The sequence below is a fragment of the Belonocnema kinseyi genome, chromosome 2 (assembly GCF_010883055.1).
Source record: "Belonocnema kinseyi isolate 2016_QV_RU_SX_M_011 chromosome 2, B_treatae_v1, whole genome shotgun sequence".
Classification (NCBI taxonomy): domain Eukaryota; kingdom Metazoa; phylum Arthropoda; class Insecta; order Hymenoptera; family Cynipidae; genus Belonocnema; species Belonocnema kinseyi.
Genome location: NC_046658.1, coordinates 84,938,532 through 84,965,820, shown reverse-complemented (window position 1 = coordinate 84,965,820; position 27,289 = coordinate 84,938,532). Strand labels below are relative to the sequence as shown.

The 27,289-nt window shown below is 26.3% G+C and overlaps 3 protein-coding genes and 1 long non-coding RNA gene across 5 annotated transcripts in view; 3 read left to right on the top strand and 1 right to left on the bottom strand.

Moving 5' to 3' along the window:
- Positions 1 to 844: 844 nt before the first annotated feature.
- On the bottom strand, positions 845 to 11,816 carry LOC117167913. Its single transcript, XM_033353157.1, has 2 exons — positions 11,478 to 11,816; positions 845 to 3,858 (listed from the first exon to the last, which is right to left on the bottom strand). The coding sequence occupies exons 1-2, from the start codon at positions 11,638 to 11,640 to the stop codon at positions 2,927 to 2,929; spliced, it is 1,095 nt and encodes a 364-aa protein (XP_033209048.1). The 5' UTR covers positions 11,641 to 11,816; the 3' UTR covers positions 845 to 2,926.
- Positions 10,438 to 17,242, top strand: LOC117167914. Of its 2 annotated transcripts, none has more exons than XR_004466442.1 (3): positions 10,438 to 10,488; positions 15,048 to 15,491; positions 15,583 to 17,242. It is a non-coding gene; the product is annotated as an uncharacterized LOC117167914 (long non-coding RNA). The 2 variants fall into 2 exon arrangements; XR_004466443.1 differs by lacking the exon at positions 10,438 to 10,488 and adding an exon at positions 11,240 to 11,506.
- A 3,097-nt stretch (positions 17,243 to 20,339) lies between these two features.
- LOC117182753 (zinc finger E-box-binding homeobox 2-like) lies at positions 20,340 to 21,211 on the top strand. The gene is made up of 2 exons (XM_033375857.1): positions 20,340 to 20,559; positions 20,898 to 21,211. The coding sequence occupies exons 1-2, from the start codon at positions 20,340 to 20,342 to the stop codon at positions 21,209 to 21,211; spliced, it is 534 nt and encodes a 177-aa protein (XP_033231748.1).
- Positions 21,212 to 24,148: 2,937 nt separating this feature from the next.
- Positions 24,149 to 27,289, top strand: part of LOC117167014 (cytochrome c oxidase assembly protein COX11, mitochondrial) — a 12,076-nt gene continuing 8,935 nt past the window's right edge. The window contains exon 1 of the mRNA XM_033351563.1: positions 24,149 to 24,603. Within this exon, the coding sequence (XP_033207454.1) occupies positions 24,400 to 24,603 (204 nt within the window). The 5' untranslated portion in view covers positions 24,149 to 24,399. The remainder of the gene's footprint in view (positions 24,604 to 27,289) is intronic.

Below are 27,289 nucleotides of genomic sequence, written 5' to 3'. Positions count from 1 at the left end.
ACAGCATGCCTACTAGGTAAAATAAAATACTTTTTTTACAAAAATAAATTTTTTTGCAACAACAAAACTAAAAAAAATAGTCTTTGATCCCAAATTTACACTTTTACATTAAAATTAAATTTTAGATTAGAAGATATACAAATAAGGAAGGCCACTTAAATCTTATATAAAAAAATATATCGGTTTTTATTCGTTGTCAGGAATTTTTTCGGTCTTTTAAAGTTTAGAAAAATAAAGTTTTATTTAAAAAAAAAACGATTTGAAAATAAAGAAAATAGAAATTTAAAGTTTAACCATCCTAAAATTTGAAAACTCGAAATTAAACATTGAAACATTAACAAATGAATAATATTTTGAATACAAACAAACCTATTAATAGTTTCAAAGTTGTGCATTAAGATGTTCGAAATTCGATTTCAAACTGAATAGGTTAAAAACCGCATAATTTCATATTTTATACTTTCAAAATAATTAAATAAGTTTCAAGTTGTACAATCTTAAATTGAATTTTAAATTAAATTTCTTGAATTGGGATGATCTTAACTTAAAATATGCAAAATCGTATGGTTTTAATTTGAAACAATTTTTTAATCATCCAGTATATAAATTTGCAATTGTAAATGGTCAAGGCAGAATAATTTGAGATTGAATCTAAATAAAATAAAATCCTTCAAATTTATAACTTTGAGAAAAAAACAATTTTGAATGCTCTATTTATACCTAAATATAAGTGACAAGTTTTTTAAGTATTTTAAAACCAATTTTAAATTGTTTAAACAATCTTGTTTATCCCAATATATCATGAAAATCTATTATTTTTCGGCATAAATTATACAGTTGATGAGTGTCAATTTCAATATTTCTTGTTTAACACACTTGGTAATTATTTGAACATTTTTCATTTGTTGAAACAATTGTTTCCCCTACAAATATTGAAAAGTACTACTCTCTAGAATTGATAATAATTCATGAATAACGAGAGTCTTATTTTTCGTTAGACATTTTACTGTTAGTTAAAAAATTTTAATTTGTTAAAATAACTTTTTACCCTTGTAAATATTGAAAAAATATTATTTTCTGGAGTTAATCACGCAGACATTCTTCATCTTTCCTGAGAAAAAGAGCATGTAATGTTAATTGCTTAAATAATTGCAAACTGTCAATATTTGAAAATTTACTCGGGGCAAAAAAAAGTTTAAGTAAATGAAAATGATTGAAATAACTGCCAAATATAGTTGAAAAATATATATTACACTCAAAATTCGTTACTCGTGTCATTAATTCCATAAAAGACCATTTTTCACGATTTCATGGGAAAAAACGAAACAAATAGAAATGATTTAAATTGAAGAATATGTTAAACGAAAAATATTGTTGTTGACATTCATCACCTAGATAATTTATCCCGAAAAATATGAACTTTTCACGATGTACTAGAGGAAGGAAATTGTTTAAACAAATATTCATTGTTTAAAAAAAGTTAATTTTCTGAAAAATCACTGGAAACTTGTCACTTATCGAATACAATTAATGATGAAAAAAATAAAAAAATACCGTCTTGAGTATGAACTTTAAATTATTCCTTGAGCATTCCTTACGAAATTACTAAAATTATACAGTAAATCTTACAATTGCAAACTAAATATAAGGTACAATAGAAAATAATAATTCAAATAAATAATATTATTTATATCCCAAATAATATTTTTATTTAGTAAGCTGATTGGGACGAAAGACAACTATTATTCACACCGTAATTTTTTACTCTCCTTTCTGTCCCTAATTCTCAGCTTTGAATCACTTTGGCTTCAACTCAACAATTGATATAATCTCCCTATACATAAAAAAGCCAATTTTAATTACCCTAATGTAATACTTCACTTGTCAACTTAACTGTACAGACTAGGCGAGACAAACTTCTAGTTTTGATAAATATTTTACATTACAATGAAATATAGAAAACGCTACTTCAGACTTCCGCTCTTATTCTTATAATTAAACAATAAACTTTAAGCAATTTGAAAAAATAAAGTCGACAAAAAGTATAACCACATCCTTATTGAAAATTCCTACGTCGTAAACTACGTAGAGAACTACGTAGAACAAAAATTTGGTGCAAATATCTATTAATTCATTTCAAAAGGAACTTTTAATTTAACAGAAACGTTTCTGTAATAGATCCACATCGAGAAGATTCTATAGCTGTAGTGGTTCGTGTCCGTGTTAAGCTTCTAGAATATTCTTGACGTCACAAAATAATATTGCCCCATTGTGTGAAATGAATTTGCGTAAACAGCTTCAAGGTTATTTATTATCTCAATTAAGCATTTTACGTAAATACTCTCAAGGTTATATTTTGATATATATGGATGTTTTTCTTGTAATTATATGTAGCAGTGAAAAATGTAAAAACAAATCAAAATATAACCTTGAAAGTATTGATGTGAAATGCTTAATTAAAATAAAAAATAACCTTGAAGCTGTTTACGCAAATTCATTTTTCGAAATAGTGTAATATTATTATGTGGGACTATCAAGCTATAGAATCTTCTGCTTTTACCAATTGAAACATTTCATAAACTGAACTTTAGAGGCAAATCTTGTATATTTGAACCTGAATCATACCACAATAATTTAATGAGCCAATTAGGCAGGACTCTAAATAATTATACACATTTATGAATTTGATTTTCATGTTTGCAAATTTCTAAGGAACCTTATTTCTAAAATTTGTGGACTTTTAATAATAAACAAAATACTTACACCAAATCCTACGTCGGAATTTTCAATGGTTTTTTTTTCAATTTGTCATGATATGCAAACAACAAAGAAAATGTAAACCTCTCACTCTGAATAATAGCTGAAACATCTTTAAAACACTAAACATCCTTTCACAGTTACATTCCATCAGTCAAAGCTTAAAAATCTATTCCAATTTAATGATAGGAAACTCTTCTTTCTTACAAACAAACTTCACTTCCTGTTTCATTGGATTAAGAACAAAATTCTGTTCTTCCTCCTCCTCCTCGTTTTCGTCTTTACCATACCAATGATAAGGACTTGGGAAACTTCTCCTTGGTTGATTATTATTTTTTTTCCTGTACACATACGGTTTCAGGGGCGCTATAATTCCCAACTGTTGCGCTTCATTAAGTTTTGATTTAAGGTCACTTCCAAACAAAAACTCATCCGGCTGAGTGCCAGCCAAAATAGGCCTCAAGGGTTTCGACTTCCAGGAAATAATTTGGGATCTCCGTTTGTCAGTGTCAAAGTGATAGAGTTCTGTTAAGAGTTTGGCTGTGTCATTTAAAGTATTCATCACTTTTATTCTGTCTGATCCATCTCTTTCCACTAAAAGGGTGGACATCGTTGATCCCAAGGCTGTAAGAGCCGAACTGAGTAAATCCTGCGAAGTGCGAATATGTTCATCCCTATCTATTGGCCTTTTGTGCAAAGTAACGAGGATTTCTTCATTTATTTCGGGCGTCCTTAGTACTTTCGGTGGACAATATTTTTCAAGTAATTCTCTCTTATCCTTGAGAGGTATGCCACATCTTGTCCAAACTTTCCAGGTCTCCATTATGTCAGGATGCAGAGAGAACTCACCTGATGCATTTAGAAAATGTTCTTCGTTCTTTGGTAATTCTTCCAGAAAGACAATTTCCTCTTCTTTTTCAGATTCCTCCTCGAGCCTGTTGGATTCTTCATTGGGGTTTGGTGGATCGTCGTCTGAGAGATTGATTTCTTCAATGGCCCGATTTTCATGCGGGACTTCGATTATTGGCTCTTCTGGTTCTTCATCAAAATACTCGTCTTCACCGTCCAGGCCGTCACCGTTTTCAATGAATGATACAATATCTGGAACGGAAAATTGATGAATTAAAATGCTATAGGTTTCAAAAATGTTGAGCTCTCTACTAAAGTTTGAATAAGTCAGTGAAAACAAAATCGCTTAAGAACGTAACCAACTTCACTGCAAAGATAATTTTATTGCGAAAAAATTCTCTATTCATGACACCATCATACATTAATTATCAATAAAGATACAGTTGGACGAAGGTTTAAAAACAGGGTTAACAGTGTCCATTTCACGACCGTGAACTTTGACTTGTTTAATCTTGTTAAAAAATCATTAGAAACGAGGCGAAAAAAATCAGACGAATTCGTTGACATTTTCTGTAAATGTAGGTTCCATAAAAATTAGATTTGTTCGCAATAAAATTATCTTTGCACTGAAGTTTGTTACGTTCTAAAGCGATTTTTTTACTGCCTTATTCTGTCTTTTGTAGAGAGGTCAACATTTTTGAAACCTATCGGTGGGTTGAAAATAAAAAAATTCTAAAAATTTAATTCGTCACTGACTTTGACCTGACTAATCATTTTTGCAAAAATTATTTAAGTAAATGAAGGTTTTGAAATAACTCCCAAATATCGTTTAAAAAAATATATTACACCTAAAATTCGTTACTCGTGTCATTAATTTAAGAAAAGATCAATTTTAACGATTTAGTGGAATAAAAGATACAAATAAAATTTTGTTAAACAATTGCAAAATATGCTGAACGAAAAATATTGTTGTTGAGATTCATCACTTATATTATTTATCCCTAAAAATAGACATTTCTCGATTCACAAATATTTTTCACGGTCAACGAAATTTAAAAAATCACTCAATGTGGAACTCTTGAATTTTAAACTTTTAAAACTAAAATTTAAAAGATTTTTTAATTTACAAATTTTGTATTCAAATTCTCAATAATTTATACGTGTAAAATGGAAGCTATTAACACTTTTCAACTAAACAATTTCAAACTAGATGCAGTTAAACTGCCATAATAAAAAATTTTAACTTTTATAAATGATAGATTTCAAAGATTTATATTTAATTCCAAAAATATAAATCCAAGTTATTATTTGCAACGCTCTAAATTGAAGAATCAATCAAGGCATTACAAAGTTTTCAAAATTATATAATTTTGAGCTATAACATTTTTATAAAAAAATGTTCACTTCTTAAAGTAAAAGTAATTTTAATTTAAAATAGTTTAAAAATCCTTAAACTGATTCAAAATTTTATTTGGAAATCTTGAAACATTTACATGTTGTTTGATATTCCTTTTAATTAAAAATTTTTTTTTATTTTCAGAACCTCCAAACATCTTTTTAAATTAATCGAATTTTTCCTACATTTTATTTAAATCCTGTCAAATTGACCAAATTTCCTTATTTTTAAATATATTTTATCAAAGTTAATTTTTCGAAATAAAAAAATAATTTTCGATTTATATAGAAAATGTTGTTTGTTCTTCTAAAGCCATTCAAAAATATTTAAAATCTTCTAAATTTTTTGTGCGAAATCTGTCCAAATCTATATTTGTTTTTAAATTAGGCCGCGCACTATTTGCACCGAAATTTTGGTGCAAATAACCGGATTTTGCCGGTACACGCAGAAACTTCGTTTAAATTATTTGAAATCATTTAAATCTTAAATTATTTTAGGATTTTTTCAAAACATCTAAATAATTCTTCAACTTACTCGAATTTTTTCTAAGAATAATAGATGTCCAATTGTTATTTAAATATCAAAATGATCATCAAAATTTAACAATTTGACTTACAAATTAATTTTTTTTACATAGAACAATTACAATTGTAACCTTCAAAATTTAGTTTTTTTAATTAGTTTAAAAAATTTAATTTACAATCGCCGATTTTAAATTAACAGTCAGGCATTTCTAAATATTAAATAATTGTTCACTATTCTAATTGAAAAATTTCAAATTGAATGGTTTAAAAATCAAATATTTTAGACTGAAATGATGTTTAAAATTTAATAAAAGCCTTTGATTATAAATATATTATTTTGAAGTTGTTTTAAAATTGAAAATAGTTTATAAAGTTTCAATCGGTCGTTTACACTTGCCCAACTAATAAGACTTTCCAATTGAAACATTTTCATTTTTAACGTTAAAATTTGGAAATTCTGAAATTATGAACTGATTCCGAACTGTCTTGGTAAATCAAAAATTATTCACTTTTCCATTCTTAAAGTAAAATTAAAATTAAAAAATTCTTAATTTAAATTCACAGTGAATGAACTAAAAATGTTTTTTTTTAAATCAGAAATCTTCGTTTTTAAATACTTCTAATTTTTAATTGTTCAAGTCTTAAAAACTGAATTTAAAAATTCTTAACATTTAAATATACGCCTAAAATGGAGAATTTTTAAATAAAAATTTTCGAATCAAGCATTCTCAACTGAATTATATCATAATTGAAAAAGATCACAATTTAAGTAATTACTTAAAAAACGGTTGAAATAAAAGTTGGATATTTTTTATTCTAAAATTTTTATAAAATTCCCAGTCCAGTGACCACCCTGCTGACTGTTAATACTCAACAACCAAAAATGTAATCTTGCAACATTTTTATTATAGAACCTTTTATAAACGAAATGAAAGAATTTAAAATGAATACTTTTCTATTTATTTTTCTCATGACTGCCACAGCCTAATTTAATTTTAAAAAGTGAAAAAGTGACTAATTTCTAACCTAAAAAGTGACAAATGCGCATCAATATCGTGTCAAAATTTCTTTTAAATTAAAAATAATTCAAACGAATTGAAAAAATTTTTATTTCCATTTATTTCAGGAAAGTTGGTGTGAATTAAAAGGGACTTAAGAGAAATTATAAGGCTTCAATATCAATCAAAATTAAGGATAAATTTTTTTTAAAAATCAAGTAAATAAAAAAAAATGGTAGAAAAATTAAAAAATGCATTGAATGAAGAAATTTTGAAATGAGTTTACAAAAATTCATTGTAATTGAAAATAATTTAATGAAATGCCTCAGAACTAAAGGTGAATGTAAAAGACTTCAGGATCAATTTAAAAAATTGCAACCCATTGAATTGAATTTTTATAAGAGTCACTTTAAATTACTATCAGGGATTATGCATTTTTATTATTTTTTTTATTTGAAATTGTGTTGGTCCATTTATAAAAGATTCTATATTAAAAATATACGAAGATTAAAATTGTGTTTCTATTCCTTTTTTTAGTTGCTTCCTCCTGATAATTCTATTTTTATTTCAAAATTTTATTATTTGATAGAAAATTCACCAATTCTGTTAAAAACTCATACATTTTAGTTGAAAATTCAATTCTTGCTGCAAATCCTCCTTTTTGGGTTACAAATCCTTTTTTTTTTTAATTTCATATTTCTTGATAAAAATGCATCTGTTTGGTTGAAAAATGATGTTCTTTTTATTGAGGGTTCAACTATTTTATTTGAAAATTATTCGTTTTTGGTTGAAAATTCATCTCTGGTTGAAAACACGTTTTTTTTTGTTGAAAATTAAATTTTTAACTGAAAAGTAAAATATTACAGTTGAGGATTTTCCAGTTTTCTCCATTTTTTTCAGTAGAACACTCATTTTCTTCATTAAAAATGATTACTCAGACTGAAAAATATAACTATTACATTTTTGGTTAAAAATAGATTTTTTTAAATTGAAAACTCAACTATTCGGTTCAAGTACACGTATTTTATCGAAAAATCGGCTTTTTTATAAGAAATTAATCGTCTTGATTGAAAATAAGTATTTTTTCTCAAAAATTCGTTTCTTTTTTTCAAAAAATGACTATTTTGTTGAAACTTCGATTTTTTGTTGTCGTTAAAAATTAATTTCTTAACGGGAAATTTGACTACGTATCACAAATTTTGTCGAAAGTGTATACTTATTAGTGGAAAATTAAACTATTTAATTGAAAATTCATTTATGTTATTAAAAATTAGTCATTTTTGGTAAAAAAAAATCTTCTTTTTAGTTCATAAATAATCTTTATGGTAGAAAATTCATTTTCTTCGTTGAAAATTGAACTACTTTGTTGAAAACTCGTTTTTTGTTGAAATTTAACTATTCTATTTTTAGTTAAAATAAATTTTATTTCCTAGTTAAAATGTCATATATTTTGTTAAAAAATTGGTCTTTTTTCGTGAAAAATGTATTCTCTTGGTTGAAAATTCGTGTTTTTAGTTAAAAGTTAAAAAACTATTTTGTGGATAATTCACTGTTGTTTTAAACTAAAAACATAACTATTCCATTTGTTGTTGAAAATTATTGAACAATTTGGTTGAAAATTCGTCTTTTTTGGTAGGAAATTAATCTTCTTTGAAAATTCAGCTATTTTTTTAAAAGTTTAATAATTTGACTTGAATACATCGAATTTCATTTGGACACTTACTTTGTATTATGAATAAACTAAAAAATTTTATTGTTAATTTGCAGAGACAAAGCAATTTTTCTTTTATTCAATTTGAATTGTTTTTGAATATTTTTTAATGTTTTTGAATTTATGTCAAAGCAATCACAAAATTTAGAAGAGCAATATTCTATATATTTGAATCTTTTGAAATTAATTATTTGAACTTACTCCTTGTTTTAAAAAAATCGGTTTGTTTTCTAAATATGTACTAATATCTAATATTAATATTAATCTAATTGATAGTCTATTTGTACAGAATACAAAAAAAGTGACATTAATTGAAGATTTTGACGCCTGAATCGTAGGGTAGCCATACGTATCGATTAGAAAATCAGGGCATCATTCCACTTCTCACTCCCTTCAACCTGTAGTTTCTCACATCCCTGATCAAATTTTACTTAAGGTGCGTTATTAAAAAAAAAAAACAGGGTTTTTTAATAAGTTGAAGTTACTATTCAAAACCATGAATTTTTAACAAAATACTTGAATTTTCAAAGGAACAGAAAAGGCGAATATTTAACCAAATATATGAATTTTAAACTAAAAAAAAAAAATACCCAAATTTCAGGAATTTAAGAATGTATTTCGAATAAAACGCTTTAATTAATGTACATAAATCTAAGAATTAGATACGAAAACGAACTTTGACTAGAATTAACTAGAACTAACTAGAAACTGAATACGAAGATCAAATAATACAGAAAAGATAGCGAGGTGGTTTGGTTGCCTCTTTTCGTTTTCTTTTTTCCCCCTCTTTTTTCACGTGTTGTTGCAATATTGTTACACATGTTTTGACTTTCTTGAGTATATGTTTTGAAATTCAGTTCAGACTTCTGGATAAAAAAGAATGATTTCTCTGATTAAATTCTGTGTTTTATTTCATTGCCTTAATCGCATAATCAGATATGTAGTCTAAAAAGTTAATTTTTAATTATGAAAAACTAATTTTTAACAAAAAAGTTGAATTTTAAATAAATGTATTTACAACCAAAAAGATTAGATTTTTACCAAGTAAATTAAATATTCTGACATTAAAGAAGAATTTTCAACTAAAGAATATAAATTTTAGAGCAAACACAAAGTAGTTAAATTTTCAGTTGAAAAAATTAATTCTCAGCCAAAGAAAATAACTTTTAACAAAATAGTTAAATTATAATTAATCTTCAATAATAGAAAATTAATTTTGAACTGACTAGTTGAATTTTCGACCAAGAAGTTGCATTGTCAGCAATAAAGATTAATTTTCTACGAAGAAAGACGAATTTTCAACAAAATATATGAATTTTGAAAAAAATAGTTCGGTTAAAAAAATTAATTGTAAAAAAAATTTATCAGAATAGTTAAATTATGATGAATTTTCAATAATAAAAAATGAAATTTGAACTAAATAGTTGAATTTTCGACTAAAAAGATTAATTTTAAACCATAAATATTCATTTTCTACAAACCAGGTCAATTTTCAACATAATGCATGAATTTTAAACAAAATAGATAAATTTCCAACTGAAAAATGTAGATTTTCAAGCAAACACGTAGTTAAATTTTAATTTTAATAAAATTAAATCTTGATACAAAATAAAAATTTATTACTACGCTTTTAACCAAAGAAATCGATTTTCTTATACAACATTCAAATAACGACCAAAATTTTACAAACAGAACATAAACTTGTAATATATAATAACCATAATGATAAAGTGTTCAAAAAAATTTTGAAACAAATAGTAGAATTTTCGACAAAATACATGATTTTTTAACTAAAACAGATACATTTTCTACTAATAATGCAATATTTAATATTTAATTTTAAAGATTAATTTTAAAACCAAAATATAATCAACAAAAAAAGGGTTTTCAATGAAAATGATGAATCATTCCACAAAAAAGTGAATATTTAATAAAGGAGTTCCACTTTCAACTAAATAACTGCAGTTTTAACAAAAAATATAATATTTCATATTTCAAAAACAAAAGATTTACATTTGAAACAAAAAACAATTAAATTTAACAAATGAAGAATAATTTTCAACCATATTGAAAATTTACGATCGAAAAAGATTAGCTTTTAACCAAGTAGTTGCATGTTTAGATTCAAAGATGAAATTTCTACGGCAACAGATGACTTTTTAAACTAAAAAGACGAATTTTGAACCAAGAAATATTGATCAGTCAATGAGAAAAAAAATTGTCTTCAAAATGTGGAATTTTCATATCAACAGGGTGAGCTTACAAACAACAAAATTAATATTTGACCAAATAGTTCATTTTTCCGGACAAAAAGACGAATTTTCAAGTACCAAAAATTACTTTTTTGTTTTAAATACTTTTCGGAGTTTCCCATTTTCTAGACAATTCGATGTTTTCTTTTCAAATATTGATAAAATTCCACAAATTTCACGTTTTTGCAATAGAAAAGTCAGAATGAAGCACCCTCAAAAATTGAATCGTTTCAAATTTAATCTTGAAAATAACGCATTTTTTATACCCAACATGAATAGAACATTATCTATATTAAATTGATACATATTTTTTATTTCAAAAATTACGAAAAATATGAATAAATTGGGTTTTTCGTTGCACTTACAAATGGGAAAACAAGCCGAATTAAAAAAAAAATGAAGACACTGTTCTGCAATTTCACACGTCATATTTTTACGCCAATCAGCTTAGGATTCTTGCGCAAGCGCTCAATTGTTTACTTGATGCTATTTGTCGGTCTAGCTCTTTCTTTCCATACGTTTAAAAAGAAAGTTCATTTATCGCATTTTAATGAGAAGAAATTTATTTTCAAATTTCTTTAATCGTATTCAAACTTTTACTCATTTTGAGTGTGCAGTTTTTGTAAATTGCATTATTATGTTTTTATTTGATGACATTCAACTGGTTACGAAAATTTGTCGCCATCCGACTCACGTTGGCAACACTGCTTCTTGTTCTCATTACAAAAATGGAGCATCTTACTAAAGATGCTAAAGACAGGTTAGGATCACAACAGTCATTAAAGTGATTGTAGTGAAAGGGTGAAAGGGATGTGAAATTTATCCGAAATTTCAGAATTTAAGTTTAATCATGTGTAGCGTGAGCGTCAACTCTTGACGTGCTAACTTAGTGTTGCATTAAAATTTGCATAGTTTTTTGTGTGTTCTTGGTGTTTCGGTGCAAAGTGCAACGGTGTAAACAAAGGCATTCAAGACTGAAACAAAACTAACCTGTGACTTCAGCGTCCAGAGGCTCCAAGGTATCGGTATCATCTTCTCGATTAGAGTCACTGGACCACAGTTCACTAAGCCTTGTTTCTAGAATTTCAAACTTTTTGTAGAGTCTTTCTTCCGAAATCTCTCCGGAACGTTTTCGTTTATTTTTGCCTTCCATTCTTCACAGATTTTTACAGATTTAGAAAGAAAAATACAAGTAGCCTATTTTATGTGGAGCGCTCACATGACTTTCTATGCACAGTTTACGTTAACGCAGTGTAAAATCCCCAGGGATGAAGAGAACTTGCAAAAATATTTGTTTACATTCTACGTTGAAGATTCAGCATCCTGATAATCTACCTAACCTTCTTGTCGTCACGACGTGTTGGAACACGTGACCCCTCTGAGATTGCGCGTAATTGGCTAGAAAAATAGCGGTTATATTTTGAATAGTAATTATTATTACGAAATAAAGTTTTTATAATAATATCACTATGAATATAATCATTAAATTATGCAATTTAGAAATTTACATATATTAGTGTTACGAATCATATTAATTATTACAATTATCAATTTTTTATTGACCGAATCAACTTCAAATCAGGCAGACTTCACTTCACAGAATTTTTTAATTAAAAGTTTTTTTTTGCGTTTTTGGGAAAAATCGGTTTGCAAAGTTATGAGTATTTTAAATTTCAAAACTGTTTTAAAAAAAAAGACACATTTTTTTCTCTTTTGAAATCTACCAGAAAATAACGTGTTGAAAATGAACAAAAGGGCTTTTGTTTGAAAATATTATAAGTCGATTTTCTCAAAAACCCCGCGTTTTTTTATTGAATATTTGCATTTATTTTAAATCAATGAAAGATTCGACAAAATTTTAGGAAAACACTTTGTCCACTTTGAAATATTCTACAAAAACACATTTGACAATATTTTGTATGTTTCACAAAAAATGCCATTTTTCGAGAGAAAAATTCTCATGTCCACAAAAATTGTTTAAATTTTATAAAACTTACCGAATTTCGTTTTTATATACGCACGAATTTCTGAAAAATATTGAATAAAATAAATACAGTGGGGTTTTCTAATAAAATCGACTCCATCTTTCCGGCTGAATTTTTAAGATATAAAAAGTTGATTTTATGGAAAATTTATATTTTTTTATTTTATCCAGTATGTTTGGAAAATTCGTGCTTATGTAAAGAAGAAGTTTGGTAAGGCAAGCTACTTAATTTTTGTGGTCGTGAGCATTTTTTTAGAACATTTAAAAAAAAGTTTGCTTTTAATATTTTGTTGATTATTTCGTTGTTTTGAAAAGAAATACAACAATTTGAGATTTAAAAAAAAATCTCATGGCCACGAACATGATTTGGCATTTACAAAATTTACCGAAAGTCCACTTTATATAATCAAGAATTTTTGAAAAATATTAAATAAAATAAAGAAAAAAGGATTTTATATTAAATTCAACTCCGCTGAATTCTAAAAAAGAAATTCTCAATGCCACAAAAATGATTTTTTATCATAAAAATTACCGAAAATTGTTTCTATATATAAGTGCGAATTTTTGAAAAATATTCCGGACTGAATTTTGAAGATATGAAAAGTTGATTTTATGTAAAACTCCCCTTTTTTGTTTTATCCATTTTTGAATATTCGAGTTCATATAAAGAAGACATCTGCAAGACATTTTTGTCGCCATGAGATTTTGTTCGAAAAATTTAATTTTTGCATTTTTTTAGAAACATTGGAAGATTTGACCAAATTCTGACAAAAACATTGTTCAAGTATTTTTTTTCACAAAAAATAACTCTTACTCATGCATTATATCTTACATTGTTCACGAGAATAACTTAATAATTCAATTTTACGAGAGAAAAGAATTTTTATGACTGTATGAAAAATATTTGATAAAATAAAAAAGTGGTATTTTCTATTGAATTCGACGTTATCTTCCCGGTGAATGTTGAAAACACGAAAAGAAGATTTTAAGGAAAACCCCGATTTCTTTTGATTTTATCCAATATTTGCGAAAATTCGTGATCATTTTAGGGGTCATGAGATTTTTTTCATTAATTTTTTCTAGCAAACGATGAAAGATGTCATAAAAAAGTAGGAGGTATTTTTGTAGAACATTTAAACATAAACCAATTTTGTTTTTATCTTTTTCGGATTTTTCTTTGTTTTTAAAAGAAATGCACAAATTTAATTTCCTGAAAAAATTATTTGGAAAAAATTATTATATATTATTATTATTTGATCGTGTTCATATAATTGTTCATTTTGTGGAAAAACTCTTTTTATATTATCCAATATTTTTTTTTAACTTCGCGCATATATAAAGAATACAAAATTGGACAAAATGCTAAGAAAAAATATTTTTCATTTGAAAAGGGTCTGCATAAAATTCCTCTGGCTATTGTATGATATCTTGCATTGTTCGTGGAAAAAATGTTAAATGATTCAATTTTTCGAGAAAAAAATTATCATGGTCTCCAAAAATGTTTGGTCTTTATAAAACTTCTGGAATATTATTTTTATAAAAGTAAGAATTTTTTAAATAATATATATAATCAAGAAATTGGCGTTTTCTGTTAAATTCGACTCTTATCTTCCCGATTTAATTTTGTAAACACGAAAACTTGATCGAATGGAAACACAATTTATTTATTTTATCCAATATTTGTAAACAAAATTTGTGCTTATACACAGAGGACAGAAGAAAGAGTAAGTTTTATACAAGCTGAATCATTTTTCTGGCCATGAGAGTTTGTTTTGCGAAATTTCTAAAAGATACGCAACAATTCAATTATTCGAAAACGAAATTCTCATTAACACATTAGTTATTTTTAATTTAAAAAAATTTATCAATTCTCGGGTGGTTTTCGAAAAAGAAAAATTCTAAAACGTAAATACCTTAATGAGGTCAAAAGTTATAAAAGTCATCTTATTTTCTTTGAGAAACAATAAATTCAAGCTGCTTTTAAATGGATTCGGGCATACTATTATAATTGTTTCTAATTTATGTATGCATATTAAAAATATATTTATTTTACATAAAATAATTCCAGCAATATAAATACAGTCGAAGTTTCTAAATATTTTTTATCAACTCTTCAGCTGTGGACTACATCAATTTCAGAAATCTAAATCAATTAGGGTAAACAATTCATCAAATTTCTGTGTACCTAAAAATGTGTATATTTGAATACTGAAGGTGCATTTAATGTCAGGGTTATTAATCACTCTAACAATTATTTTGTTTCAGAAATAATTCGAAAAATATATAGAGAACGCAGCTGAATAATTCATAGTTTAGACAAATCCGCCCTTCATAATTAAGAATTCCGAATTGTGCCATTTATTTAAAATACAAAGTTTAATTTAAAAAATGGGGTTTATTTTCCTATTTTTTTAGCTACTATTAGATCTTTGTGTGATTTGTGTGATCTGAGTGAAAAGAATATTTAAATTTGGTTAAAAGATTGTTATGTCTTTTAACAAATTCAGGTGAATTTGAGTAACCATAAGCTTTTTCTTCTCTTTTTTCATGTATCGGCGAAAATTTCCATCTGGCAGGAAGAGAATATTTTGGAATGCGATATGCTTGCTACCGATGCGGAAGGTCATATGGCAAATCCTATACTTTAAGTCGACATCTTCGCTACGAATGCGGACAAAATCGGCAATTTGTTTGCACCTATTGTCAGAAAACTTTTAAAAGGAAATCACATTTCCAACAGCATAGTATTAAAATCCATGGATTGCACGTGTAAAACAAAAATATAAAAATAAAATTCCAAACTAAAAATCAATTGCTGAAGACGTTGAATGTTTCTTAAAAATGTTCAGAATTTATTATACAAAGAATCTTTTTGCGCATTGTAACTTGTATCTGCGTCCATCATCGAAAATTATTTTCAATAATACATAAAAATTACAACTTGATTAATTGAATTTAAAATAAGAAATTATTTCCCTGCCTTTCTTCCCTTCTTAAAAATTCAAATTTTCTTCATAAAAGTAATTTCATTTTTCAATTGTCGTAAATTTGGAATAAATAGCGATACTAATAATTATGTTTATTATTAACTATTCATTATTACTGTTTCAGAATCTTGGCTTAACAGTAGAGTAAATCACGAGTATCCTTTTCAATGTTACAAATGTGGGAAATTGTACACCTGGTATGACTCTTTGAGAAGACATTTGAGAGAAGGATGTGGCGAAGAACCAAAATTCACTTGCTCTATTTGTGGAAGAAGATTTAAGAGAAAAGATTACATGACTTATCACGAAGCAACAATCCACAAGATAATTTATCCGAAGAATCTTTAAACCTTTTAAATAATTTTAGAGATGTCTCAATGGCCCTCTGTTTACTAATTACGACAATTTAATTTATCCTTGTGTAATTCAAGCACATTAGTGAATCATTTTTATAGCTTTTCAATTAATTTTCTTCATATATTTTTATTTTTCCATATAGTTTCCAAGATAAAATAGTTCCAGAATTTTAAAATTTTAGGCTTATGTTAGATTTATTAATTGTAATTGATTCTACGAATTAAAATTGAAAAATTTCTGTTCTAAACGGTAGGAAATGAAATATTCCAAATTGATAGATACCGACTTGAAAATTCATTGATTTTAAATTGTAAAAAGTTCCAAATTTACAACACTATCACCGGAAATTATCTTCACGCCTGGTTTTTGAGCTGCTGGTAAAGTTCCTTAAATTTGTACAATATTAAAATGATTTTTTGTTTAATTATATTGCAAAAAGTAATAAATATTGGCTTCTAATAGCAACACGTTAAAGGAAAAATGTCAATTTTATTTTAAAAAATATTGCAAAAACAACCAATTGGAATGTTTTGGAAAAATTGGAATAACTCTGGAAATAATAAACATTTTTTTAAGCTCTTTATCTGATTTTAAAAGAAAGTCCATAGTATTTTGTTAATTTCTTAAAGTATTATGTAATTTTCTCCATCTAGATTCTGCCCTGGGGTCAAACTTGGTGCAAAAAATTGCAAAATTTCAAAAAGGGGTAAATGCTCACAAAAATTTTTTAAAATTGCATTTCAATAAATTCGAATCAAATGTATGAAAGTATGATTGGTTTGACTTTTTTGATATTATGTGGCGAATAAAATTATTAGAAATTTTGCAACTTTTTAAAATTAAATTCGACTGTAATCTAGGGGGGAAATACGATAAAGATATTAATAAGTTAAAAAAATACTATAGATGTACACCTTTGAAATTAGCTTGAAAACTATATAAAAATGTTCATAATTTCCAGCGTTATGCCAACTTTTCGAAAAAATGTAAATTTGACATCTTTTTGCAATATCTTTTTATGAAATTGACGTTTTACTTTTATTTTGTGCTTACTAAACGTAGAATTTGATTAACTTGTGTGCTATTATGTTAAAAAGAATCATGGTAATATTATTTTTTAATTAATTAGAAAATTTTCCAATTAAATTATTTAAGATTTGCACCATTGTTATATAAATGTCTTAATAAGCCGATTACACTGTTTTTTGGAAATCTACTTTCCTTAATATTGAAGTCTTTTTGTGCAATATTGTAATACAAATTGACTTTTTGAGTGTATGTTTTTGAAAAACTGATTTCTGGACACATACATACTTCTCTTTAAGGATTTTGTACAATCCTGTCACACAATTTGCCTTTCTGTGTGTTAAAAAAATTATTTTCTAAACGTTTCAAAATTTTACAATTTCAAATCGAAAGCTTTGATAATTAATTTTTTTGAATTGGACAGTTTTCAAATTAAATGACTTGTAATTTAATTAAATTTTTCAAAAATGTACAAATCCAAATTGAAAGTCTTCAATGGTTAAAAGATTTTGAATTGGAAATTCTTTTAATCAAATAACTGATGTTATCATTTTTTAATTTGGCAATTTTCAAATTATGATTTGAAGTTTATATCATTGTTATATAATTGTCTAATTAGCCAATTACACTTTTTTTAAACAAACTTTATAAATTGAATACTGTTCAATTCTGTTACACAAATTGACTTTGTTTGAGTTTAAGTTTTTAAAGATTATTTTGTAAATGGTTTGAAATTGTACAATTCTAAATTGAATTTTTAGAAGCAAAAAAAAAATTTTAATTGGACAATTTAAAAAAAATACTTGAAATTTAATTAAATTTCTTCAAATTTTACGATTCCAAATTGAAAACCATAATAGTTACGTAATTTTGAAGTGAAAACTTTTAAAATTAAACAACTTAGATTACGATTCATTAAACAATTTCCTATTTAAATAATTTGAAATTCAAATTTTTAGGAAATTTATAATTTCAGAAACGAATTACTCGATAATTGAACGATTTCGTGAACTTAGAATTTCGATGACAAGTTCCGTAAAATTTAAGCCCTGCAATTACCGTGGGAATATTATTATATATTGTTTCCATTTATAAATACTCTTATTGTTGTACACTGCACAGTATATTTGCGATTGTAGCAAGTAAGAAATCTATATAAAATCTATGTAATATAGTATTTATTAAATAATATATACGGTCTATTATAAATAATTGCTACAGTAAATATATGTGTATAAATTGAAAAAAAGTATTTTTATATATTTCTTGATACATAATAATTCATTGAATATTTAAAACGCAATTTCAATTCAGAAATTTTTGCTAATCTTTTTATTTAATTTCATCTTAGGTTGGGCAATCATCATCACATTTTGGATATGTCATCAGTGCGGTCAGCAATTCTACGGGAAAGACGACTGAAAACATTTACGAATCGATAATTATTCTTTAATAATTTGGATAATTTGTATTTAATCATTATTTAATTATTTTAAAAAAATATAAAATCCGCAAATACTATTGTGTTCCTGCATACTAACATATCCAAACTACAATAAGAAACATTTTTTTCTGTTCCAGAAGTTTATTAATTTAACAATTATTATATCGCATCAACAGGAGCTGTGGATGAAGACTAGGGTGAGAGTAAAATCACGGGGTTGCTACAGGACCTGGAAAAGTCATAGAATTTTGAAAAAAAAACCTTTAAAGGGCTTAGATTTTGAAAAGATAAACTTCTAATTAGCTTCTAAAGAGCCTAACTCTTATATAATTATAATATTACCATGTCATTGAAGGCAAAATTTTAATTTATCAGAAAGATATGACAAAAAGACGTCAAATTTCGATGAGCTGGTGCAGAAAAATCGCAAGATTTCAAATAATGATTTTATTTACCATATAATTTTAAAAAATATTAAAAGATAACATTCTTTTTATTTCAAAACTTTATTTACATATCTTTAAAAATTAGACTGTCTTTTAAAATTATTATATTTTTTAAAATATCTCATTTTGACGTTTTTTGGAATATATTTTTATAAAATTGACATCTTTCCTTCCACTGGGGCTTATTAGACGCAGAATTTTATTACCATTCGCGCTATCATGAAGAAAAAAAATTCATGATAATATTATAAAAATAAAGGTACTTTTGCAACAGCTTAAAAACCGGGCGTTTTTTGTTAATTGTATTGCAAAGAAAACAATTGATTTTAGTTCAAATTGATTTTAGTTCAAACATTGGAAGAAAATTTTTTAAAGTCAGCCTAGAAATATCCTAAAATATTAAAATCCTACTTCTGTTGCAACCCTGAATCATTATTCAGTCAACTGTAAGTTTAGGAATATATTTTTTGATTGAACAAGCTGACATTGAAACAAAAAATTACAGGTTTTTTTCTCAGATCTGTAGAACATTTTTTTAACAAGAACAGAAACGAAGTATATGGAAAAACTTTGACGAAAATTTATATTAAGGCCATGTGACGAGTGGGTCACGTGACCAGATTCCTACCCTATCGCCACCTTTCTTATTTCCCAACTTATTGTCGCACTAAGCGCCACATCGAGTTGAAAATTTGATGTGATAAATAGGAAGCACTAAAAAATATGGGCCTGGTCCTAAACTTGAATAATTATAAAAAAAGCAAAAAAAATTATTTCCAACAAAAAACTTTTTTCATTTTTATACAAATTTGGGACCAGACCCACCATTATTAATGCTTCTTGTTCAGTATCCCAAACTTTCAACTCGATGTGGCATTTCGTGTGAATATAAGTTGGGAAATAAAAAATTTTTCGGTAAAGTAGGAATTTGGTCACGTGACCCACTCATCACATGGCCTTAAGGAGTGTTTATTACTTAAAAAAAGAATCTGCATATTTTTCCCTTTCACGGTTAGAGTTCACAAAGTCAATTATTTTTATTAATTTTTTTTTTATTATAAAATTTTAGTTTAGATTCATAATATTTTTATGGAAGCTTGTGCCAAAATTTGTTTCGCGAAAAAACAATTCCCCTCGGGTGATAGTTCTAATTTACTAAATTGTTTATAAATATCATTTTTTTCAATTTCCTTCAAAAATTTTGTAAATTATAATTTTAACATGTTTTTCAAAAATAACGTTTTAATAAATAAAAAAAGTGTATACTACTGAAGACGAACCCGCAACCTTCCGGGCATGCCCGATCAAATTCTGTATTACAAATTAATACTTTTATTTAAAAAAATTTAATTAAACAAATTGTGATCCGAAATTAAAATTTACTACCGGCGGTCACTCCTTTTTATGTTCAAACAATTTTGTTCCATTTTGATGTAATAATAAAACATCTGCGTATCATAGACTAGTAAATTTTAATAATTGTTTGCATTATTTTTCTAAACTCTGATGACAAAATTGAAGGTAATTTTGTTTTGTCTTTTTAGCATTGATTCCTGGGTTAGAATTCGTAATAATGCAAATTTGGTTCTAATTTCAGACCCACTTACAATGTCTGATGTGAAGCATTCAGCACAAGAATTGGGAGTTTTAAACTTGAGACATCCAGCACAACGGGGACAAATTACCCCGAAAGAAGATCAGCATTTCATGTGTGGAGAATGTGGAAAAGGCTACAAGTGGATGCACAATTTGAGAAGACATCAAAGACTCGAATGTGGACAAGCGCCAACATATTTCTGCAATATGTGTGAAAAAACATTTTACAGACGTTACTTGTGGAAATATCATGTACAAACCAAACATTCGGGATCTGGTTGAGGAATAATATATTCGTTATCTTCGACTTGTTAAAATTACAATGTTCAAAAATGCTTTAGAAACATTATTAAGATTTGAGTGATGTAAGAGGTCACCTCTAAACTGATATAAAGAAATGAATAAAGTTTTAATGGCAAAAAAACACCAGTTGAATGTCTATTCTAAACACTTTTTTTTATTTATTTTCATTAAATTTCATGTTTGATTTCATTTTTGTCGCGCTTTGAGGGGGAATATTTGCAGCTTGTAATTTCTACATAATCAAAAAAAAATTCTTTTTTTTTGCAGAATATGATATGTATGAAGAATACGTCCCAACGGTGGTTTTTGACGACTCGAATCAACAGGAATCCCAACAATGGGAAATGATCAGCTCGGAATCCTACATTCCTCTTCCGACCAGTTATAAAAACAAAGAACCCACATCGGAACGACCATTCCAGTGTCCGAATTGCAATAGAACTTATAAATTGTTGGATAGTTTGAGAAGGCATTTAAGAGCCGAATGCGGTGGGAAACAAAAACAATTTCAGTGCTATTTTTGTAAAAAGGACTTCAGATATCGGTATGAAATGAGTAAACATATTACGACCTCGCACTGAGTGGATGCGATTTTAATTTTTGGTCATTATTTTCACTGTAAAAAATATATAAAGAAAATTTATTATTTTATTAAAGTTATTTAGGTCAACTAATGTAAAACCAGGGTGGCCTCAGGTTAGGGAAAATCTAAAAATTAGAAAAAATCAGGGATTTCCCTAGCGGACTGCATGACCCGTTTACTTATCTCGCTAGGGCACATCTTCATTCTTTTTCACATTTTATACAATTTCACGTAGAGCTAAACATTTTAAAAATTTTTTTACACATTTATATTTATTTACTTGTATTTATTCATGTGTTTAAAAATTGAGAATGAAATTGAGAATTAATCTATACAAATTTATTAATTTGTAATTTTTTAAACATAAATATATATGTAAATGTTTCAAAAAATATGAAGAGTGTTGAGTTATATCTGAATTTGTAATTAAATGTGAAAAAGGATGCGAATATGCCCTAGATGAACTAAACGGTCACTTTAGATTTTAGAGTATTTTTAGTTGATCCAAAAAATTGTCAAAAAATTAAAATAGTTTCAAGAGATTTCAAAAGATTTAAAATATTTCCGGGTATTTTAAAGGATTCTGAAGAATTTTCGAAAGGTTTCAATAATTGAAAGGGATTTTAAAAGCCCTCAAGGTATCTTAACAAATTCTCTAGAATTTCGGAAAATATCAAATTTTATGTATTTTCACGGGATTTTTTCACATTTTAATGGATTTTGAAAAATTTTGCTCTCTTGAGGTGAGGGGATTTGAAGAGATTTTTTTTACATTTTTTACAATTCGGTTGAATTAATCTGAAATTTGTCCTAAATTCTTATTAATTCATCCGTGATTCTTTGGAATTCTTAGATATTTCATAAAATCCTTTTGAATTCCCTTGAATTTTTCAAACGCGTTTCAGAGTTACTGAATTCAGGGAATATTCTCATATTTTTAATTGTTTTCAATGCTCTTTAGTTTTTTTTTAATTTATCGTAATTTTTTATGAATTTCATTGAATTCTGCACATTTCCCAATAATTCTTCTAAATTCACTACAATTTTACTGAAATCAGTGAAATTTTTTGGACTTTTGTTTTTTTCAATTCATTTGTATTCTTTTAAATTCTATTCAAGTGGAAAGAACATTAGTCTAATATTTAATGCACATTAGTCACTTTTTCGGTTCAGTTATTTATAAAATATTAGATTTATATAATATATAATATTATATGTGTGTAATAATATATATGACAATTTATTAATTTAAATTTAAATTTTTTTACTCCATTTATAAAATATTCTATAATAAAAATTTTGAGAGGTTAGAATTGTCGTCTTTAAATATGAATAGTTGGGAAAAATTAATATATAGGGAAAAGTCAGGACATTTTTAAAATAAAATTTTGCGGCCATCCTGGTTAAACCGACTGGTGTTTTTCGTTTATGTTTTATTATCTTTTTTTTGTGAAAAGGACTTCTGACATCTATACGAAATAAGTAAATAACTAAACCTATTACGATATCGCACTGAATGAATGCAATTTTAATTTTTCTACATTATTTAAGTGTAAAAAATGTATTTTAAAACCATTTTTTTTTTTTATTTTGTCTGGGTCGACTTATTTGAAACTAACTGGTGTTAGTCATTTTTGTTGTATTATTAAATAAATAAAAAGGTCAAGTAGTCTTCATCGATTCCTCATTTAAAATTAATTATTCTTAATTTAAATTTAATCTATTCAGATGATAGGCTTCGATTATTTATTTTATGATTCATGATTATAACATATGCGACAGTATCATTAATGTTAAATTTGGATTAGAGAATGCTCTAATTTACTAATTATTAAATCATTTAAGTAGAACTTAGTTTTTATTAAGTTTCAAGAAAGTGGTTGATTTTTTCGATTTTGTAATTTTGAATTTCAAAGTTAGATATAAAAAAAGACAGCGCAAAATTGTTTATTGAACAAATTGCTACAAAAAGACCCCCATAATAATTTTTAATCGCACTCTATTTTTTTTGTGAGAAAATTATTTTATTTTTTATTTTAAGTGGTAAATATTTGCTTTTGAATGTTTTATGCCATATACATAATTAGAACAGATCAATATTATTATTCGAAATAGCTTAAGATTTTTTATTTTTAAAGTGTTATCAGCTGATGATAAAAAGTTTTTAATCTTAAAAAACATGTGCGTATGAGTAGATTTATAGCTTTTTTACTTAAAATAATTTTATTGAGAACAAAAAATAAGAAAAAAAAAGAAATATAAAATGAATTTAAAAACTCCAGTTTTTTAAGGAAACAAAGTGAGATTGAACATTTTTATGGGTGTTTTTTCAAAACTTTTTCATATTTTTTCGCTTTCGAGAAAAACTGGATCAATAAATTTGTTATTGATCACTTGTTGATAGGATGTGTATTTTTTTTAATCATAAAAGATAACATTAATAATTAAAAATTCAGTTTTTGGAGAAACGACCAAAGCTACGAAAAAAATAAGTTTACAAAAGTTTTTCGCCCAAAAAGGAGCTATATTTTTTTTATATATTATTTTTTGATAGGATACGTATTTTTTGTTTTAACTGAAATAAGTAGAAAATACAAAATAAACAAACAAGTATTCACAAAGTAAAGGTAAGTTCAAATTTTAATACTACATATTTATATTTTAAAAGTCTTACGAAAATAAAAAAGTACGCAAACTTAACACAAATTTAAAATAAGAAAAAGTTCTGAAAATAAAAATATTTTTAGCTTCAACTAATTGAAAGTACAATTTCTCGAAATTTTTAAATTCTGAAATGTAGAATTAACTGTTTATTGACTATTGTTCTGAATCATAAAAGTTTGGTATATAGATATTTCAAATTTTTTACATTCGCGCCAAATCTACGAAAGCTGTTTCAAGATTCGATTTGATACAAGATGGCCGTATGGTGCCCTCACCCCCGGTGAAGTTTCGCTCTATTCTATCTGTTTTAAGATTAGCGGAATCTTATATACCTTCCTTAATTTTGTGCTAAACAATGAAAATTGTTTACAAATTATCAAAATTTTGATAATTATTTCACCCATCACAATATGTGAATGAATATGTGCGATGTCAATGCATGAAAAACTTGTGTTTAATCTTTTAAGTGAAAGTTAGGTTAGGATTTTCAAATTTTATAATTCTTATTTAACCCGAAAAACAATGATTTTCAACACTTGTCGACTGATAACGAGGAGGTACGTTGAAAGCGTTCGTAATAATATTGTACGAAATTTTTCAAAAATACCAAATGATGCTGAGAAAAAGAAAAACATGCGCTCCACTGTTTATTATTTCACTTCGGTTGCAACTGTTTTCATCGGTTTATCTTACGCTGCCGTTCCACTATATCGAATATTTTGTCAGGTAAGATTGTTATTACATCATTTTTAAGGTTCAGTGGATAAATTTTAATTAATAAATCAGTTTACAAAATCTTGATGACACGGATGACACCTACAATAACATGTCATTCAAGGGTTTCATTTTTGTTAAATATAATAATAGGTTCTTCAGAGAAGATTTTTTTGTTTAAAACAATTAATTAATCGGAAAATTCAAAGGTAGAAAGGGCAATAAAAAAGTTAATAATGAAAATAAGAAATTTAAAGAAAGGATATATATTTTGATGTCACTTCTGAAAATGAATATAAAATTTATTTATTTTGTTGAATATATACAAATTAAATATATTTTCTTTAAATTCACATTCTATATATTATTTATTTAAGGTAAAGATGTATCAAAATGTAAACAAACCTCTTTCTCTTACTTTTTCTCAAAGGAAGAAAATAAAAACAGCATTTTATTTTATTTTTTATTTAATATTGTTGTATTCCTGAAGGTTAACAATTTTTAAGTAAATACTTTTTTTCGTGCTTAGAAAATTTGACTTAATAAGCGTTTGAAATTAAACCATTTTTATTTTTAATATTATGCAATTTCTAGACGTTTTAAGTTCAACAATTTCTAAATTATTAGTTTTATATATAAATTTTTCAAATATAAACAATATATTAATAAGAATTAAAAAAATATTGCTATTTAAAACTTAACAACACGCTATTAACAATATTCATAGAAACATATAAAATCTTTAAATACGTAATAAATTAGAAAATAAACATCCAGGGAAGTGGATGAGCCTGTGCATTTAATTTCAATGAGGTTTTTTACAGCAATTTAATGAACAATTGTAATTTAATTTATGTCCAAGGAATTTCAAACGATTTTTTATTATTGAAATGGTTTTTTGCGGGTTCAAGGGATTTTACAGAATTTATAGGGAACTTTAGAGAATAAATTAAATTTGATAACGGGGGATTTTTATAGATTTTAACAATTTTAAAAGATATGAAGGTTATATACAGTTTGAAGGCATTTTCATAATCATATTTTATGTAATTTTAATAAAATAAAATTTCAGGGGCAGGAACACGCGATTCACGCGGTTGCATCTCCTTTCACGAGGTTTTTAAAATATAAATCTATAGAATACTTTTTCATCTGAATTATATCCAAGATATTTAAAATAATTTTTACTCATTTTAATGGTTTTTTACGATTTCAAACATTTTAACGAATTTTAGAGGGTTTTTGAGACTAAATAAAATTTTACTTCAACCCTTATTGACCCAATTTGTCCGTTTTTGTCCGTCAAATTTAAGCACGGACAATTTTGTTAATTGTGCTGGAAAAGATCTGAAAATTTATTAGTGGGAATTTTTAAGTGTGCTCCTTCAGAAACGGATCCGAAAAATTTTGAAAATATTACCCCTTCCCACCCTATTTTTCAATTGAAAAAACGTGATTTTTTTAGATATATTTTTTTAAATCGGATTTTCGATGCGAAAGAGGTCTTGACAATAGCTGAAATTACAAAAACTCAGGCTCAAAATATCCAAATAATAAAGTTATACACACAGAAAATTCATTTTTCATCTTCAGGGGGTTTTATGACCACCCCTAAAATAACATATTTACGAAAAATCGCTGTTTTACGGATTGTTCTGAAAAAAGTTGTTTCAGCTTTGAAAACAGGTAAAAATGGGGGAAAAATATCCCAAATAATAGAAAACATATTTTCTTTTGTTATGTAATGTTAAATTTCGTTACCACCCCATAAAATAGCTCAAAGGGGTAAAAATCGGCAGTTTTTCAAAAATACTATTTTCAATACCAAAAAATTGCAAATAAATTTAGTTCTAAAAATCAATAAAAGTTAAGTTACGTTGAAATTTTGAAAATCTGTAGAATTTGATTCACGTCGAATTTTATTTGAATGATTTTTTGATAAACATGTTCGAAATTTTTGTATGTGCTTGCGTATGGAACGTCTTTAGCCATTTCTTCAATAAAAAATGGTTCCAGTTTTTACCGCGTGGAGGTAGACGTTTATAAATAAACTTTTTTTGTTTGTTTTTTTTCCTTTTGGTTATTTTATATTCCTTCTTTTATTTTTTTTATTTCAAATTTTATTTTTTATTTTCAGAAAAATCCGTATAATAACGGTTTTTCGTAAATATGTTATTTTAGGGGTGGCCTTACAACCCCTTAATGATGAAAAATGAATTTTCTGTCTGTATAACTTTATTGTGTGGACATTTTGAGCCGGAGTTATGGTGATTTCAGCTACTGTCAAGACCTCCTTCGCATCAAAAATTCGATTAAAAAAAAATTACCTTAAAAAATCACGTTTCTTTTTTTAAATTGAAAAATAGGGTAGGAAGGGGTAATTTTTTCAAAAATTTTCGGGACCGTTTCTGAAGGAGCACACTTACAAATACCCGCTAATAAATTTTCAGATCTTTTCCAGGATAATTAACAAAGTTGTCCATACTTAAACTTGACGGACAAATTGGGTCAGGAAGGATGAAGGGACTTCTCGGGATTTTAACCATTTTTCAGAGATTTGAGTGACATACAAGAATTTTTAAAGGATTTTAAATATTGGAAGCTGTTTTAAGAAAATGTTAAGAATTTGAAGAGATGTCGTTTTAAAAGATCTTGCAACTCTCAATGTTGAATAAATTATGAAAAAATATTAAGTAAA

Coding starts and splice junctions, on each gene's coding strand:
- LOC117182753 (XM_033375857.1), top strand. CDS start 20,340: ATGTCTGATGTGAAGCATTCAGCACAAGAATTGGGAGTTTTAAACTTG. Junction 20,560..20,897: donor TGAAAAAACATTTTACAGAC/GTTACTTGTGGA, acceptor TTTTTTTTGCAG/AATATGATATGTATGAAGAA.
- LOC117167913 (XM_033353157.1), bottom strand. CDS start 11,640: ATGGAAGGCAAAAATAAACGAAAACGTTCCGGAGAGATTTCGGAAGAA. Junction 3,859..11,477: donor TCTGGACGCTGAAGTCACAG/GTTAGTTTTGTT, acceptor TTTCCGTTCCAG/ATATTGTATCATTCATTGAA.